This window comes from Poromitra crassiceps (genome assembly GCF_964638095.1).
Source record: "Poromitra crassiceps genome assembly, chromosome: 15".
NCBI classification, from domain to species: domain Eukaryota; kingdom Metazoa; phylum Chordata; class Actinopteri; order Beryciformes; family Melamphaidae; genus Poromitra; species Poromitra crassiceps.
The window spans coordinates 20,116,503-20,134,002 of record NC_139634.1 but is presented as its reverse complement, the minus strand read 5'-3'; the positions used below and the strand labels follow the sequence as shown (position 1 = coordinate 20,134,002).

Here is a 17,500-nt window from a genome sequence, read left to right as displayed (position 1 = left end):
AAAAAACTATTTAGGCGATTAAACACGGCACATATATACAATAACGAAGCGAGTGTGTTTCGGCTTTAGCTGCTGGACAGGGCGAGGGGCCCTGTGGATCGATCATTTCGCGTCATTATCGTTACCTAAGAAGACTGCGCTCGGCCGACGCCACGGCGAGCTGACCACAGTCCGAGTGGTCGCTGCGACACCGAGGAAAAAAGGCGACAAATGAAGCGGGGAAAATCCACACAAGTGTCGGCAAAGCGTCCCCTCTTACCTGCTACAATCCTCTGGAAGCCTCCTGTCACAGATAGCACCGAGTCATGAACTATTGGCGTGCTGATTGTAGGCTATATGGACGGCACGGCACGGCACGGCGGAGCGGCGAGTCCTCCTCCACCTCTCCGTCCCGGAGGGTCTCTCTCTGCAAACACTCTGCACGGAATTTGGGGGCGTCGCTCAAAATGCGAAGTGGACTCTGAGCTGAAATCATCTGGTCACAGCGACCCCATGCTACAACCACACTGACACACACGTCCAGTGCTACATCCACACTGACACACACGTCCAAGTGCTACATCCACACTGACACACACGTCCAGTGCTACATCCACACTGACACACACGTCCAGTGCTACATCCACACTGACACACACGTCCAGCCATCTGACAGCCTCTGTGACACATTGAACCTACAATACATCAGGCCAGCTTCATTCATATCCCGGTTTATGAAAACATTCGAAAAAATTAGAAAAAGCTATATAGTAACCCATGATACATTTTATAACAACAGTATTAATATTATACTATAGATATTATATAGGCTATATTTACACACACACATATATATATATATATATATATATATATACTGTATGTGTATATATATATATATATATATAGCCTATTATATATATATATATATATATATATATATATATATATATATATATATATATATATATATATATATATATATATATATATATATGGAATGTCCACTCATCGTTTCATCACACTAAATATACAGCATTACTAATTACTATATTCTAGGTCTATATAAATTAGCCCTATTTATTCACAACCCCAGTTTAGTCAAAGAAAATAGTTGTTTTGTAAAATATTGGACCCTGTGATTATGTGGGATGGGGTCAGAGAAAAGACTGTGATGCTCTGGAGAATACACCTCTGTACATCACTTCTGTACCAACACAGCTGAGTGGAGTGGGCCCGTGCCAAAACGTGGCCTGTAGCAAAACAGTTGCAAGCATTATGGAAATGCTTGCAAAAAATAATGGTGTGGTATTGCTTTGAGCAAGAGTGTGTGTGAGTTTTCAAAATCTCATAGCAAGATTTTTCATATAGCAAGTCAGTGGATCCAAAGTGTGAAGATTGAGATCAGTTAATAAACTTACATAATATATAACATATATTGACTATTCATAGCTATTTATTGGCTGCTTCAAATCAAACATTTTGGAGTTTCCCCCTCCTAGAATCGGAATCAACACAGATATGTAAAAACACTTTATTCTCTATTCTCTATTTAACACTTTATTCTCATGTAATGATAACCTATAGCCTATTATTTTCTAAGCATTGACAAGACTCAACATGAATGCTATATACCCAACATGGTAGCCTACATAAAACCAATTGCTACAAAAGATTATAGGCACATTTTGCCAACAAAAACAGGCTACTGATCTCAGATATTTTAAATAACCAAATCACAGCAATCTGTGAGTGCCGAAGCTAATTAATAAAGTATAGAATATGTTATGGCCTTGCAGCAGAAACAGTCCCACCCTGTATCTGTCATGCAGACAGCTAATCTGCGCTAGACAGCCGCCGCCTGGTTAGTAAGGTGACTCCTCTCACACCAGGACGATGGAGTCCACTCCACCTCTTATGAGAGTCCTCCGTTTTGGCACGCAGCCAGATGCATCGTGTGTGTGCGTGCGTGCGTGCGTGCACTCGCGCGCGTGTGTCACTATGGGAGCAGGGGCCCACCATAATCACATACACTGTCTAGTCTGGACTATTTATGAAAACACAGCGTCTTCTAGCGGTCAGAAAGGATACTGCCGCCTCAAAATGGCCACTGGTTGTCGGCGGACACTGCAGCACGACGGCCTGCTCGGCTGAGCTCCTCCAAAACACAATGAGCAGCCTCCTGGAACTCACACCGCGGCAAGCTTCTCTAACGTCACCTTGCTGCTGATGGAGAGGATTTGCCATCTGATGCATTGCTTTAAGACGTTAATCTGATCCTTTAGTAAAATAAATAAATAATAAAAAAAGAGTTTGCCCCCTGGCCCTGAAGGCCTTAGCTGCCCCATACTGCGCAAAAGCCTCCTGCAAATAAATGAATTCTACAAATCAGACCACTTCGAGACATGTTTTATTCACACAATAGACCAAATCACCGGGATGTTTACATTTACTTCCGGGTACCCCTGAGGTCCACACATTATAATGGCGGTGGACGGCACAAACTGACATGTTGAAGACAAAAACAGACAAAGAAGACAAAAATGGTTCGTCCGTGTTGTGTTGTTGTTTAATATCATTCATAACAACACTTTCACTAACGTTAGTGGAGACCAGACTAGCTAATTTACCTGTTGGACCAGACTAGAGTAGACTTGAAGCTAAATTAAATTGACCTGGCGTCAGTAGCTCTGTCTGTACCAGGCTCTTTCTCGCCGAGAAGAGCCTGGTGACGCGAGGTTACTCTGTCTGTAACGTAAAAAAACAGCGAGTTTGACACACTAACAAACGTTATTAGCTAGCTAACACTACATAAAACAAACACAGAAGAAAGGCTAGATACGTCGGACAAGCATGTTTACCAACCGTTTAACCATTTAAATTGAAAGTAGTCGGCCGAAAACAACGAGAGGGTTTGACAGCATTTATATGACAACACGCACATTTAAACCTGCCGCCTTTCCCAAGTGGTACCCGGAAGTAAATTTGTTTACATGGTGACGTCACGGTGATTTGGTCTATATACACAGTAGAGTCAGAAGTGCCACAGCCAGTGGACAATACACCTGAAGAACAAGCAAAATATATCCTTTACACACAGGCTTTTACTTTGGAACACTATACTACAGATTAAATACAACAGTTTTGTCAGAAAGCGAGATAGGATGACTTGTTACAACTGTTCTCCGATTGGATATGTGCGCATCATCAAAATTTAATCTTTCATTTAAGACAAGACGCCATTTTCTACTTCTGACCGAGCAGCTCTTAGTGCAAAAATCAAAACGTGTACCATTCGTATGAGTTCGTTCTTTTTGGAATCAGGGGTAGTGGGGCTGTAGCTTTGTGTCTAAGGCCAGAGCTTGTTTTTAACTGTGCATTGATTGTGCACATCCTCAGAAACGCTACGCTCCAAACAGACGCAAGATACGCAAGGCAGCCATCATGCGCATGCCAACACGTAGTTAAAAGCGTGTTTTCAAGGCATGTGCTGCATTCAAATTCAAAACAAAAATTGAACTGAACTGAGGGGAGAGAGGTGCAAGCCACTTCATTTCTCAACCACCTGCTCTGCACCTAGGAGGAGTCAAGGAGAGGAGGGGACCGACGTCGGCAGATCATGGGGGTACAATGCTTTCACAGGGATGAATTTCACCTATCAGCTGATGTAGGTTGAGAACTTTGATCAAAATGGCCAGTGTTTCTGCCAAGTAATGCCACTGCGTGCAGCCCCAGTACTCCCAACGTCTGCCTCTGTTGGGGTCAGAGTCCTTTCCTTATCTCTCCACACATGACTTTGGATGTTCAAGTCAAGTCAGTAGTAGTGTTAGGAACAGGGTGGAATGTACAAAATCAAAATTCACATTTTCAGCAGAGTTTGGAGAGTCCCACATTCTGCCTGCACCTGAATGCAGCGTTTGATATCGGACTCTGAAGGGAATATCTGTTGTTTCAGTGCCATACTGTAACCGTCGGTGTGACACTGTAATGATGAGTGATGGTTGGACAAAGTGGGGGAGTGGGTGGAGGGGGGGCAAAGGGGGAGGACTGAGCCCTCTGATTGGTTGGCTTAAGCATCCTTCTTCTTGATGATGAGCGGCCCAACATTGTCCCCGGTCTCCTCGTTGTGTTTGATGTGGGCACCGTCGCAGTATGGGAACTGCAAGGAGAACACACGCCGTTAGAGGACACAATGGCTCTTATCAAGTGAAGCCCTCTGTACTCTGGCTGTGAGAGTCTTGTTAGTTTCCTCAAAGCAGCTAAGTTGCAAATACTAAGGTGTAAATATGAGTCACCGCTCAACGTTAAGTGAGCAAATATCATTTCACCTTTATTTATTCAGGGCGGGCCAATTGAGAGCAAGTTCTCTTTTTTCAGTGACTCCCTGATCACAAGAGCATACAACAATACACACAGCTTAAAAACTTCAGTCATGTCACTCGAGATTCATGCCAGACCCCTGAAAAGTGTTTCGGCAAATTTTGGAGACAATCGGAGCAACGGCGCCCCTCGCAAACCCCGGACAAACAGGCACACAGATACGACTCCAAATATAGTAGTAGGATTTATTTTGTGGGCTTCACACCATGGGCTCACTTTGGGTGTGTGTGACCAAACTCATGCCAAGTCATGCGCTTAGCACGCTCAGCCGACATCAGTGATGTCATGAAGCACTGATGTCACTCAAGTAATTGTGATGTCATCAGTCATTTCCAGAACCGGAGCTACGTCATGAGTGTCACGTGACTGTTGAGCTCTATACCAGCACTGAATGGCTCCACCTAACGTAAAGTGCAATCACTGATGCCTGTGTGTGTGAGCACCTGACCTTCTTGGACTTCCAGCAGCGGCAGTAGACGGCCTTGGTGCCGATGTCCTCCATGTCGAAGCTGTGCACCACTTTAGGACTGTCTTTGCTGACGGACGTGTTGACCAGGCCCTTCTTACAGCTGCGCCCGCTCAGGTAGCGGCTGACCAGGAACCCCCCCACTGCTGCCACCACCGCCACAGGCACCGCTACAATCAGCTGGTCTGCAGACACAGGCAGGGCAGGCGTTAAGGGACTCACCGACATTACACATTTTGGTGTCCTATGGTATAATTAAGCCAGTTGCCCAAAAATAGATGTTGATGTTATGTTAAGGTGACCAGATTTATCAAATGAAAATCGGGGACATTTCCAGTCCGGCAATCAATATATCATAAAAATATCCAATGTTATTACCTATGAAATAATAAAGGGGGATGATTCCGGTTTCATTTATTTTGTCCATGGCTGTTGTACTGTAATAAACAGTGTCGGCTTCACAAAGAGGCCCCTGGTGACCATATATGCCAAAATTCATTATTTAGCCCCCTTCTCGACCAGGTAGCATGGCATTGTTTGTCCCAATGGATGCTGTAGGTCAGTGATACTCAACTTGCGGCCCGCGGGCCACATGCGCCTCCTGTGTGGTCCGCAATGGAATTGCAATTTTTTTTATTTATTTTTTACAACGCACCTGAACGCAACATGCAAGATACCCGCTGAATAAGTGTCCAGATGTTCATGTCATTCTGGCCCATACTCCACTTCTGTTATAGCATTTCAGTCTGGAATATGGAATATCTCTCAATAAACTATGATTTAGCTGCTAAATTGTCAAATACCGCCGTCTGCTTGCTACCCGGGCACTTATGTACAGTATGTACTTAACCTAACTAACTTAACCTAACTAACTATCCGGTGTCCACAAGATTGTCAGACTAAACTCCGGCTGACGTCCCAAAAACCTACAATCCGCTACAGAAAAATGTATATTGTTTGTTTATTAACTGGCCCCTGGCCTTCTACAGTTTCATTTCACAAAAGTGGCCCCCGGGCAAAGCAAGTTGAGTATCCCTGCTGTAGGTCTTACAGTCATACCCTGTAAGTATCTTCACTCGAGATTTAAGAATGAGCCTGCTAGAGCTAGAGTCATATCGGCCGCAGACGCCAGTAGAAAATCGGGGACATTTTCAGGGACAGCTCCAGCCGGGAACAGGTCACCAAAAACGGGGACTGTCCCTGAAAATCGAGGACGTCTGGTCACCTTATGTTACGTGAAAATTACATTACATTAAAATGTATTATATTTTACAGACAATTTTCATTCTAAATATAAAATACATTTTCAAAATAATAAAAAAGCTAATGTTTAACAGTCATTTTATTGGTGAGATAGCCCTAACCCTACCCATAGAACACATTTTCATTCAGTTATTTAGCCCCCGACAAGCTAGGTTGACATGGTTGATACCGATGGATTCCTTACGTCTTCTAGTTTCATATGATATAAGTTTCATCACACTTTCAAAGGCCACACAGCCTTTGAAAGGCAGTAATATCGCAGCGTTTTATTAATTTATTTAATCAAATACATGGCGGGTCAAAAGAAATGGAGCCCGCAGACCACAAATTGGGTCAGCCATGAATTAAGCAATAGCTCACGACAGCCCGTGGCATATATGCTCATTATATCACTGCTAAGGGACGTAAAAACAAAACCCCTCTGCTGTGATATAACAACCATATACTGTACCTGAAGTGAGCTATTTCTTTTATAAAACAGTTACCAAGTAAAGCAATATTAAAGTAATAGACACACTCCAATTTAAATAGTTTTTCTCCATAAATCATAATGTTCAGAATAAAATAATTCCTCCTGGCTGCCTGCACACAGTTGCTGTGCAACGTAGATAAGCTACAGAAGCTAGCTAGCACCTAGCAACACAGGCTATCTCTGGTTTACCTAGTAAATTTGGTAGTTGGAAATCACACTTATTCTCAACAAACGAGCAACGGATTTAAAAACTAACTGACTTGTACACGTTAACAAGCCACAGGAGGGTCATTCAGTGGCGTTTTGACAGTAACGTTGCTTACTAGTTAGTTACTAACTACGAACCGGTCTGCAGCACTGCTTGAACGCCCTTCACTTGACACGCAGTGATACTGAATTGTGCAAAATAATGACATCATTGCCATTGTATATACACTCAATATACCACGGCTATGAACCAATCAGATCACTTGATTTGAGGGAACCATTTTATAAAGCATCACAGACCGTTTTACATGCTTTTATCTCCCAAATCCACTGTCAGTGTCCTTCATAGACTGTTGTTGGGAAGGAAGGTAGTGGGCTACATCCCAGCAAGTACAATGTTTCTCAAATGGGGTATGCATACCACTAGGGGTACATGGAGGTACTACAGGGGGGTATTTGACAGAAAGGGGAAAATGGAAAAATGTAAGAATAAATTGTGAAAATATTACATTTAAACATTTATTTTTAGATAATAGTAATATGATTTAAAATGTGAATGAGAACTATACTTTTACTAATATATTTCTAATTTTTACTACTGAAACTGAAGTTTTTGTCGGGTAAAGGGGGTACCTGGATTCAGAAATCAGGGAAAGGGGGGTACTGAAGCAAAAAAAAAAGTTTGAGAACCACTGCTGTAAGTTATGCTAGGACTTGTTCAGGTGTTCATGTGCCTTGGAAAAGCATTTTGAAGAGTGAATCTGTAAAGCAAGCTTTTGATCTCCTCATGATCTACTTATCACTGTACAAAGCTTGCAGGCTTTCTCTGCAGGCAGACTCAGGGTAACTGTCCACGCTGTAAAACAGCTTAAACTCCAGGTTTGGCAATCCTTTTCAAATAAAGTGAAAACACAATGCATGACTTTCATCACATATCAGACATTTAAAATATCATGGCTAATGTTACTTATTTTCTGGATTTTTCATTTGTGCTTGACATTGAAATGCTGGGCATTATTATAAAGACATGACACGATCACTGGGTTCTTAGTCTTAGTTCAGGTGGGAAAAATCTGAACATTATGATCACAACAAGTAAAGGCTGCGTGAGATGTCTATCTGGACATTTAGATGGCTTCAAGCCAGTTCAAACACATGGACTCCTGAATCTGGACTCTGGCCCAGCAAATAATGACTTGCAGTACAGTCACTCACTATTAGCCTTTTTCACCTCAGCCATTTTGTGTCTAAAAGGCAGGAAGCAACACAGGTGCAAACAAAACATTAACGAGAGCCCCGTCACTGGAACACCTAAATAGATTGTAAGTTGGAAACCCTCATTAATGTTTGCTTGCACCTGTGTTACTTCCTGCCTTTTAGACACAAAATGGCTGATGGTGAAAAAGGCCCATTGTGTTGATGCATCCATGTTGACACCCAGAACTGTTCAGTTAGTGAGAGAAAGTGCCTACCTACCTACTGTATTACCGTTGCCTTTTTAATCAACTAGAATTTTGCGTGCTCAATTCTAAGGTGGAGGAGACTCTGGAGACGATGAACCAAGCTTCGCTCACTCAATTCTAGAACAAAGCGCCCTTTGGACTTTTCTAACTTTTCCCTGTAACTCGCCCTTGACCTCTTCCCCTGTGATCCTGAGATTTGTGAGAAACACACTATATTAGGGGTGTCACGATACACTCAGTTCACGATACGATACGTATCACGATACTGGGTTCACGATAACGATACGATACGATTTTAACAATATTTTTTTTAACTTGAATAATGACAATATATGACTGGAAAAGTAGTATTTTATTTGAAATGCACAAATACAAAACATGCTGTTGTGGGAAATTGTTATTACAATAACAACTAGAAAAAACATGAGATTGGAGATAAGGCTTATCTTGAAATAGAATGAGTTACACCGTCACTTAGATTTACTTTGAACTAAAAGGTTTCTCAGCAGTATAAATTCTCATTATGCATCTTCAGCTTTTCTTCAAACTCAAACAACAAGACTTTTCTTAGTCTATTTTTTATGCATCTTCAGTTTTTCCTGTCAAGTAAACAGTTTTGCCAGAAACTCAATTGAATGGTTTCTCTCCTGTATAACTTCTCATGTGTCTCTTCAGAGACTTGTTCAACTGAACTACTTTCCACACATTGAACTTCAACAAACAAAGACGTTTCTTTGTCTATTTTTGAAAAAAAAAAAAAAAAAAAATTTCACGATATGAGATTTCATCTCAACGATACATATCGTGACGTTTTACTATCGCGAAATTTCGTGGGACGATATATTGTGACACCCCTACACTATATACATACAAAATAAATGTGATGGGTCCATTGTAGTTGGTCTTTGTAAGCGGAGATAAGAAGAGAAAAGAGGTCGCTGCTGCTGTATTCACATGCGGTGTCAAACTATGGGCGCAATTTTTTTAGCATGTCATCAATGTTGTCACTCAAGCAATTGTGATGTCATCAGTGATGTAGAACTGTATGTATGACATCAGCGACATCAAGCAATTGCGATGTCATAGCAGCATGATTGGTCTAATGGCTCATTTCCACCACATTTTACTGCCCTGCACAGCTCGTCACCAGTCGGCTCTACTCATTTTGGCCCGATGGATGTTCTGCTTCGACCGCCGATCATCTGCCCCCGCCCACCCCTGCCCACAGCTGGTCGTCATAGCGACCGCATATCTGTCCTCCGCCTATAGCCGAAGTAGGCTATAACATAACGTTACAATTAAATCCGTCCACAGAACTTTTAAACTGTTTATGAAATACTGGTGCCTCTAAATGACCTACAGTGTACATGGGCAAATGTAACAATCGGCCAGGAGAATGGATATCACTTTGTTGTTAGTCAAACTCACATGCATGCGCTGCGCAGGGACGGGAGAGCGCAACAGAGTAGCCTCTACCCCGGCGGCCTCTCACCAGGCAAGACCTCGGCTTCACCAAAGATCCGCCTGCGGCCTAGCGGAGCGCTGCACTCAACTACAAGGGCTTCCTGAGCAGCAGACTTTTTTCTCTCAAAACAATTGAAACCACCGCCACGATTTTATTTCACCAGAGGCGAAGGCAGCATGGAAATAACATAACAGAAGAGAAGGTAAGCCCACTAAACTGGTATGCAGCATTGCATTGACAGTCAGTAGATAGACAGAGTAAACACGATTCTGCCTGACCAATCAGTCGTCAACAATGTTTTCACGTCACCGTATGGTACCGGGTTCACAGCCCTAGAACCCCAACGAAGCAGGGACGAAAAGTAGCACGACTCAACCCCAACTCAACCCGGGCTGGGACGGTTTTTACCGGTGGAATGAGACCATTTATCGAGTCGAGCGGAGCGGGACCGCGCTACTACCTGCGGTGGAAATGGGCCATTAGTCACTCAAGCCAATTGTGATGTCATCAGTGATGTAGAGCTTTATGACATCAGTGATTTATGACCTCATCAGTGATGTCATTGCAGCGCGAGTTGTGATTGGTCTACATAAAATATCGCTGTCGCACCCCATGTGGGTGTTTACCCCCCACCCCAGATTCATGCCCTGGCAAATTTTGAACTTGATGATAGTGCTGGAGAAGAGGTTAAACAATACGGAGGTACACAGCTCAGTACTTAAATGAGACGCACATCCTTAACATCAGCACATGGTTAAGGTAACACACACTAGGATCACATGATAGCTACCACCACCAGAATATCTCAACATTGAACCCTTCTGATTCCTGTGCAGGTCAACCAGACCTATTGCCACTATGGAGGTTTAGACGTACATATTGCAGCTCATACTCAAGCAGATTAACTAATCCTGCCCTGTGATGATTTTAATCCAGGAAAATATGGTATAATACAAGACTCAAAGCATAATGATTGCTTTCTTTATGGGAACTGGTAAAAGCCAACATTTTTTGACAGTTACACTGACTTGGAAGGCTTTGTGGTGCCCAGATTTTTGAATTTTAGTTGACGATGTGTTGTAGTTTACTTTTATTTTGCATATCTACCTTTTCTAAATACCTACATTTCCCAGAATGCCTTGTGCAACCCCCAAAGAGCGGATGTGAATGTGTTACTTTCAATCAAAAGATTGGCATATATACAGTAAATACAGTATAGCAAGCTAGCCAACTTTGTGAACACTCTAACTCAAAACACATCACATCGTCTTGTGGCTGCATTGCATCCTGGTATATTGGAGCTACTGTAGGTGGAAAAATTGGTCTCCTCTTTTTCAATGGATTTCTTCCTGTATGATTGTTGAATGTTGGTGCAAAATGGTGGCTCTAGAAAGCTTTGATTCTGACTGAGCGACTGACACAAAAACCTGACTACTGTTTTAGATGGTTGATTAAACTCAACTCAGTGTAGGAATTTAGCCAGGGGCAATGGCAAAAATGCCCCATTGAAATCTCAGAATCCCCCTAAAAACACATGATCCAGGGGCAAAAATTGCCCCGAAGATTTTGATAATTTTCTTCTCATTCAATTCATTTAATTTCCATTTCCATCTTTAACACACACTCAGCACCGGCAAGTTGGTTGCCAGAAGAAGATGATCAATACACTCACACCAACATCACTGTTGTTCACACTACGCGTTAGTAATTACTATTTTTTAAGTGCCCCCAAAATGTTGTAAATGTCCCTATTTTTTAGACAGTGGGAGCTAAAGTTGACCTCAAAATGTTTTAAATTTCATACACTGACTCAACGGTAGCTGCACTGGAAAACATCTCAACGTGAAGTCAGGTTGTCTACGACGTTATCCAATATCCACCAAAAAAACAAAAATGGATTAAGAAATGCGAAATAGATGGCCAACAAAATGTGCTATTTGAGAATGACATTTAAGCACAGGAAGGATAAGGCAAAGTACATGCAGCACACACACATGATTTAGATAGCCCCTTCACCTGGCCTATTCCTCTTGCACTGCAATCTCAATACCGGTATGTTAGAAAGAAAGATACAAAGAGACAGCTGAGCTTATGCATTAACAAACAGAGTAGTAAGTGCAGTGAAGAGAGGACAAATTGTGCTCACAAAAGATATTTGACCAGGCAAAACATAAGCTATCACACTTGAAATATTGGCAACAAAGAAACTGCATCCTCCATCCTGCATGTCATAGTGGTGATGAGGGATACATTCATGGAGAGGAAAAAGGTGAATGACGCAGGGCAGACACAAAACCACTCAAAAATATTCACTTAAGTGCCCTATTTTGGGATCAAAAAGGTGACTGTCACCTAGTGACTAGTATGCAGCCCTGGGTGACAAATGCAGCAGTAAAACATTTGCACATGGCACGTTAAGACTAATGAAATTAATGATAAATACGTCTAGAACTGTGTGTGTTTTACCAGGTGAATCTTACTATTTTAAGGGCAAGTACAGACAGCCTTCAAAGTTCAGGCACAGAAGCCATGACGATTTGTCAGGTCTACTGGGCATCACATGATGCAGGTCTGCAAAATATGAACACAACTGACTGTGACGGCCCGGACAAGCCACACCGAGCTGCGGATGGTATGATGATGATGTGATCCGCAGCAGGGCAAAAACAAAATAAAAACAAAATAGTGTGACCGGAAGCACAACTTGTGGCTGTATCCAACAGGACTCCCTGAATGGTATAGCAAGGTTGGCAGCCAGCTAAAATAGCGGGGTTTTTACACTGCATTTGCAATCGCATTACGTACTTGTTAACGTCGTTTAGGGTCTAGCTAGGGCTATGTCTTAAAGTTAAGCCTGCCTTAAAGTTTGGTTGGGTTAACTAAATGACTCAAATTAACTCAAAAGCAGCGTTATTGCTGTGCAGCAAACTGGCTTCCCTAAACTAGCTCAGCTCATTCGCTAACGTTAGCTAGTTTGGCGTTACCTCTAGATATCCTGAATCCCGTGCTGGGTAACGCAGGCATCGGCATAGCGAGTAAATCTGGGGTTGTCATGTTGTCTCTGGTGGTCGGTGTGTTTAGGGGCTAGCTCAGTGCACTGAGCAGAGCAAGGTCAACTCAACTCCTCTCTGGCTCAGCCTGCAGCGGGGTACGTCACTGAGCAGCAACCAATCCGGACTAGGGTAGGGAGGGCAAGTGATAACGTGTTGGTGCGAGAGGTGTTACTCCTACTTACTTCCGTCTTCGCTTTACGTGGACATTTTCTGAAAGCTCTGAAGCTCCTGCTGAGCTATTGTTTGGGGGGGGGGGGGGCAACTGCAGTTGTATGCAAGGGGGTTTATGTGGAATGTAGCTACATGATTTACATGATTTAGCCAAGTTTCAGTTGTACGCAGGTGCGAGATGATTTCCCATCCCTACGACGTTCCGGTGGAGCTGCCAACTACGGTTAAATGGGCTGTGGTGCATCTTGTTATAAAATAATCTTTGGTGACAATTAGCGCCCCCTAGTGGGTGCGTGCTCAAAGCCAATGACCTGCTGCCATTTCCTCATCGACAACAGACTATCAGAATACATGTAAACACTTTGATAGACTGACTATTATAAGTCATGATTTGCAATAAGAGTCTAGCCTACTGTGCATTTGTTTGAAGGGTTGAAAATAACCAGCAGAGGGCAACATAACGACTTCACATCATTCATTGATGCTACCATCCACAGGATCAAGTAAGGTCACTGGAATTATGAATTCCATGAATGAATAGATGCTTTTAATTTGACAACAAACATTCAAAATTGCCCCTAGCTTACTTCCTGTTGCAATGTTTGCTAATACAATTGCTGACAGGAAATACGCTAGGGTTCAAACTGTTCCCATAGCAACCAATTCCATGAAAACCATCTATACTGTAGTGTTTAAATGCAATAGGTGTAAATGTATTTGAAATGTTCTATGAATGCAGTGTATTGACCAAGTAGACTGTAGGGTATAGCACAAGCAGCACCATGACATGTGAAACCACATCTAGTCAAAAATAATTGGTAATTGTTGCCAGTGATATAGCTATGCAGAACATCTTCCATGTCCCCACTGGAGTTTTTATTGGGAAATTAAAATACATTTTTACAATAATGCTTTCACTCAAATTCTTCCCCATATAAACAAAACCTAATATATGTGAACGTAGCTTTTCGATTTGACCATTTGCTTTCCCCTGCTCAACTGATATTCTTTGAGTGTCTATAAATTAGGGAAAAAGTGAAAAAAATGACTTTTTTTTGTGTGCTGGCTTTTCTGTTGTGACTGTCTATAAATTAGTAAAATGTAACATTCTAAAAATAAAAGATGTAAAATAAGTGACCATCAATGGTGATGCCGTAAGGGTACCTCCCCCAGTCTAAACTCCCTTTAAGTGGGTCGCAGGGGCATCACCTTACCCACCTTCCTCCCTCTGCCTCTCCTCCAGCAGGGGGTGAGAATGAGTTGACAGGAGTCACAGGCTTTTATTACACAGTTTAATCAACACGCAGAGCTCAACGAGCCTCTCAGGTAATTCAATATACAGGTTTTGTGCGAGGAGAGTGGCTTCTCCTCGCACCCAGAGCCCAAGCCAGTCCCATAGCCTTTTTTAAGATGTTAGCCTCTAATTCAACAATAGCAAAAACAAAAACAAAAAAATAAAATAATAATGCAACCTAAAGTTATGTGGGGGGGGGGGGGGGGGGGGGGGGGGTAAAAACACAGGTTAAACTAAGAGGGAGGGCGGGGGGGGGGGGGAATAATAATTGCTTAAATACCTGGTCCAGAACCTCTACTTTGTGAATGTAGAGGTGGTGGTGGAGACACGGGGGTTAAGAGTTTGTGTGTCCGAGAGTGTGTGTCTGTATGTATGTGTTTGTATAAAGGGGAGACAACTTGGTTAGATGGCAATAGTGAGGGTGGGGGGGGGAGTGGGAGGTGTGGGGATAAGTTCAAGTGCTTTCATAGAATCCAAAAGAAAAAGACCAAAATGGGCCATATAGTACATATCCCCCCCCCTTCATATAGCCTGCTATGATTTTTCTTTAAGTATTCCTTGTACAAAATACAGACTGCCCCTCGACTCGTGTGCGGAAACGGCTTTCTTGAATTGTCACCTCTAACAGCTGGGAATGATAAAGGGAAAAATAACAAAACAAGAAAGGGTACAGTGTAAAAATCCCTCCATCTCATACCCCCCTCCCCAAAAAAGTAAGTAAAAAAAGGGGGGGGGATAGAATCCAAAAAAAGGTCCCCTAAGTTTTACAGATGTTCAAAGGAATGCTTTTAGTGATAAAAAAATGTTTTGGAGTGAGTGGGTGAGGGTTGCAAGTGTGTGTGTGCGTGGAGGGTGGGTGGTGACAGCCCAACCTGCATGGTGAGAAAATGTAAGGGGATACGGAGGTCTGACGGGAGGGCAGAGGTCAGGTGGTGGAGGAGGGGATACCATCGCAAGTTGAGAATATATACACCAGAGAGGGGGAGAGAAAGAGAGAGAAAGAAAGAGAGGGGTAATGTGGGGGGGGGGGGGGTAGAGGGATTTTTTTAACAAGTACTCTGGTGAAGGGAGGGGGGCGTGGCTCAAAGAAAGCACTCCAATGGAAACCAACAAGATCTTGTTTTAAACTTTTTCATTTGTTTGTATGTTTTTTTTTCTTTTATTTTCTCTTTACTTCTGAAGCTCCCCCTAACCTTACGTCGTAGAGGTGGTTGGCCATGATTTCTACCCCTACACTACATTGCATACTTTTGTGTCCATTCCCGAGCTATTCTGTTGTACCTGCAACACAAGGAGAGAGAGGATTGAATGAGTTGTTAAGCTTTGTAAAAACCAAAACATGCATAGGCTTATAATAGTATTCAAGTAGTGATAAAGCAGCATATTAACACAGTCCCTTCATTTGCAGCGTGGAACAAAAGTCAAAAGTCAATGGAGTTTCAGTGATGCCATGGCTGACGCGTGCTTTCAGGGGGACTGCATCCTGCCATCAAACATGGCCGACGCGTGCTTTCAGGGGGACTGCATCCTGCCATCAAACATGGCTGACGCGTGCTTTCAGGGGGACTGCATCCTGCCATCAAACATGGCTGACGCGTGCTTTCAGGGGGACTGCATCCTGCCATCAAACATGGCTGACGCGTGCTTTCAGGGGGACTGCATCCTGCCATCAAACTGAGTTTTGTGAATACTGCTGTCCTTGTCCTTTTCCTCAAAGGATGTGACATCATGTGAGGCGTGTTCTGATGCAAGTGTGTGAAGAGGTCAGAATCACAAGCGCTTCTATCTGAGGGGAGCGCCTGCAGAGTAGGCATCTTATAGAAATTTCTGAAAGTCGGCAAAAGAAAATGCTAAATAATGTGCGTTTCCATCCGCTACTATTATGCAAATTATAGAGCTGTCAATCACCTCGTGTCTGAGGCTGCCTCTGCCTCTGCTGATCAGCTGCTAGACCAGATACGCGTCGTCTGGGCAACGACCAAGCCCTATTAAACACATCTGATGGTGTTCATTTAAAGCTTCTTGATGATCTCCAAAAGGTACCATCAAATGCAATTTCTGGATTAGGCTACCAGGTGCCGCTCTTCAACTCGGCAAGCAAAACTCACAGAGCAGAGTTAGTAAGTGAATACAATTTCATTCAATTCTAGAAGTGAGTCGCCTTAAAGTTAATATCACTGTCTTCTTCAGTCTAAAAATTGTGCTGCTATTTAAATTACCATTATTTACCTTACAAGTGTGTAGCCCTATGTTTTGCAGTGATCATCAAGGCAAACTGCGTGGTTTTTGAATGGAGAAACAACGGAATATCGGTTAATCGGTTTCCACTGCACTTATCGCATTTTCCTTTTATCGATACACCGACTTTTCCACCTCCCTCAAGCGTGAAAACTTTTTTGCAATATTTTGAGTCCCACCCCCCCCCCCCCCCGAATTTTGCAGCGTTTCCACTCATTTTATGCGCAAATTGAAATTTTGCATAAAAACAGGTGGATGTAACGGAGCCCACATCATAAGAATTTCACATGTGCGTACTTGTACAACGGAGTAACAATAAAAATTCTTGAATCTTGAGGTGGATGGAAACCCAACTACAGATCCATACAGGCCTTCACTAAGCGTAGATGACAGATTAAACCTGCACTGGGCAGCAAGGGCTCACTTCAGGTGATATCAGTAAACTGCAGTGCAGACAGCAATGTACCAACACTCATTTAGGGCAAGGCAATGAAAATAAATGACTAAAATAACCTAATTATGAGATTCAACATGTCAGAACAACCATACCATAGAAATACTATTTTGAAAATAGATGAGCACTGTTCTTACAGTAGAGAATGTGTGCATGGTTATAATGAGTTTCCTTTTCTATAACTTGTGGTGGAAAAACACCGGTGCAAAGAGTAAGCAGGGTGACAGATACAGGTTTGTGTAAGAGGGCTGACACACAAAAAATACTTGAAAGGACTAGCGGCAACTAGATGTCACCTCACGTCTCCCGTGCCGGGGCCAAAAAGTTGCACTTGAACACACCGCAAAGACCGACAGCCGACGGGCAACTAGCACGTACGTTCTGCGCCTGCGTGAGACCCGATTCATGACACAAAGCAGTGTTTGCCTACAATCCCACTCACTGAAATGGTTTCGTAATAATAGCTACTTCTAATCGAGAATATGTCTGATAAAAAGTTGCAAACGGCCCTAGTGCAGCGTTTCTCAACTGGTGGGTCGCGACCCAAAAGGTGCGCCGCGGGGCTGTTTTGATTGGGACATTGGCCCAAAAAAAA

General features: G+C 42.9%; 2 protein-coding genes across 2 annotated transcripts in view; both read right to left on the bottom strand.

Annotated features, from left to right (window-relative positions):
- The window catches only part of cxxc5b (CXXC finger protein 5b), a 2,629-nt gene extending 2,230 nt beyond the window's left edge, over positions 1–399 (bottom strand). The window contains exon 1 of the mRNA XM_083652148.1: positions 260–399. The gene's annotated coding sequence lies outside the window, so the exon portion shown is untranslated. The remainder of the gene's footprint in view (positions 1–259) is intronic.
- A 1,989-nt stretch (positions 400–2,388) lies between these two features.
- Positions 2,389–12,788, bottom strand: LOC310790470 (CDGSH iron-sulfur domain-containing protein 1-like). The gene is made up of 3 exons (XM_083652165.1): positions 12,680–12,788; positions 4,808–5,010; positions 2,389–4,138 (listed from the first exon to the last, which is right to left on the bottom strand). Exons 1-3 carry the CDS (start codon positions 12,747–12,749, stop codon positions 4,049–4,051), a joined length of 363 nt encoding a protein of 120 aa, XP_083508291.1. The 5' UTR covers positions 12,750–12,788; the 3' UTR covers positions 2,389–4,048.
- Between the last annotated feature and the right edge of the window lie 4,712 nt (positions 12,789–17,500).

Bases quoted from the DNA above. Each gene is read 5' to 3' on its own strand.
- LOC310790470 (XM_083652165.1), bottom strand. From the start codon at position 12,749: ATGACAACCCCAGATTTACTCGCTATGCCGATGCCTGCGTTACCCAGC. The intron at 5,011-12,679 runs GTAACGCCAAAC...CTGTGTCTGCAG, and splicing joins GGGATTCAGGATATCTAGAG to ACCAGCTGATTGTAGCGGTG. The intron at 4,139-4,807 runs GTCAGGTGCTCA...TTCTCCTTGCAG, and splicing joins GCTGCTGGAAGTCCAAGAAG to TTCCCATACTGCGACGGTGC.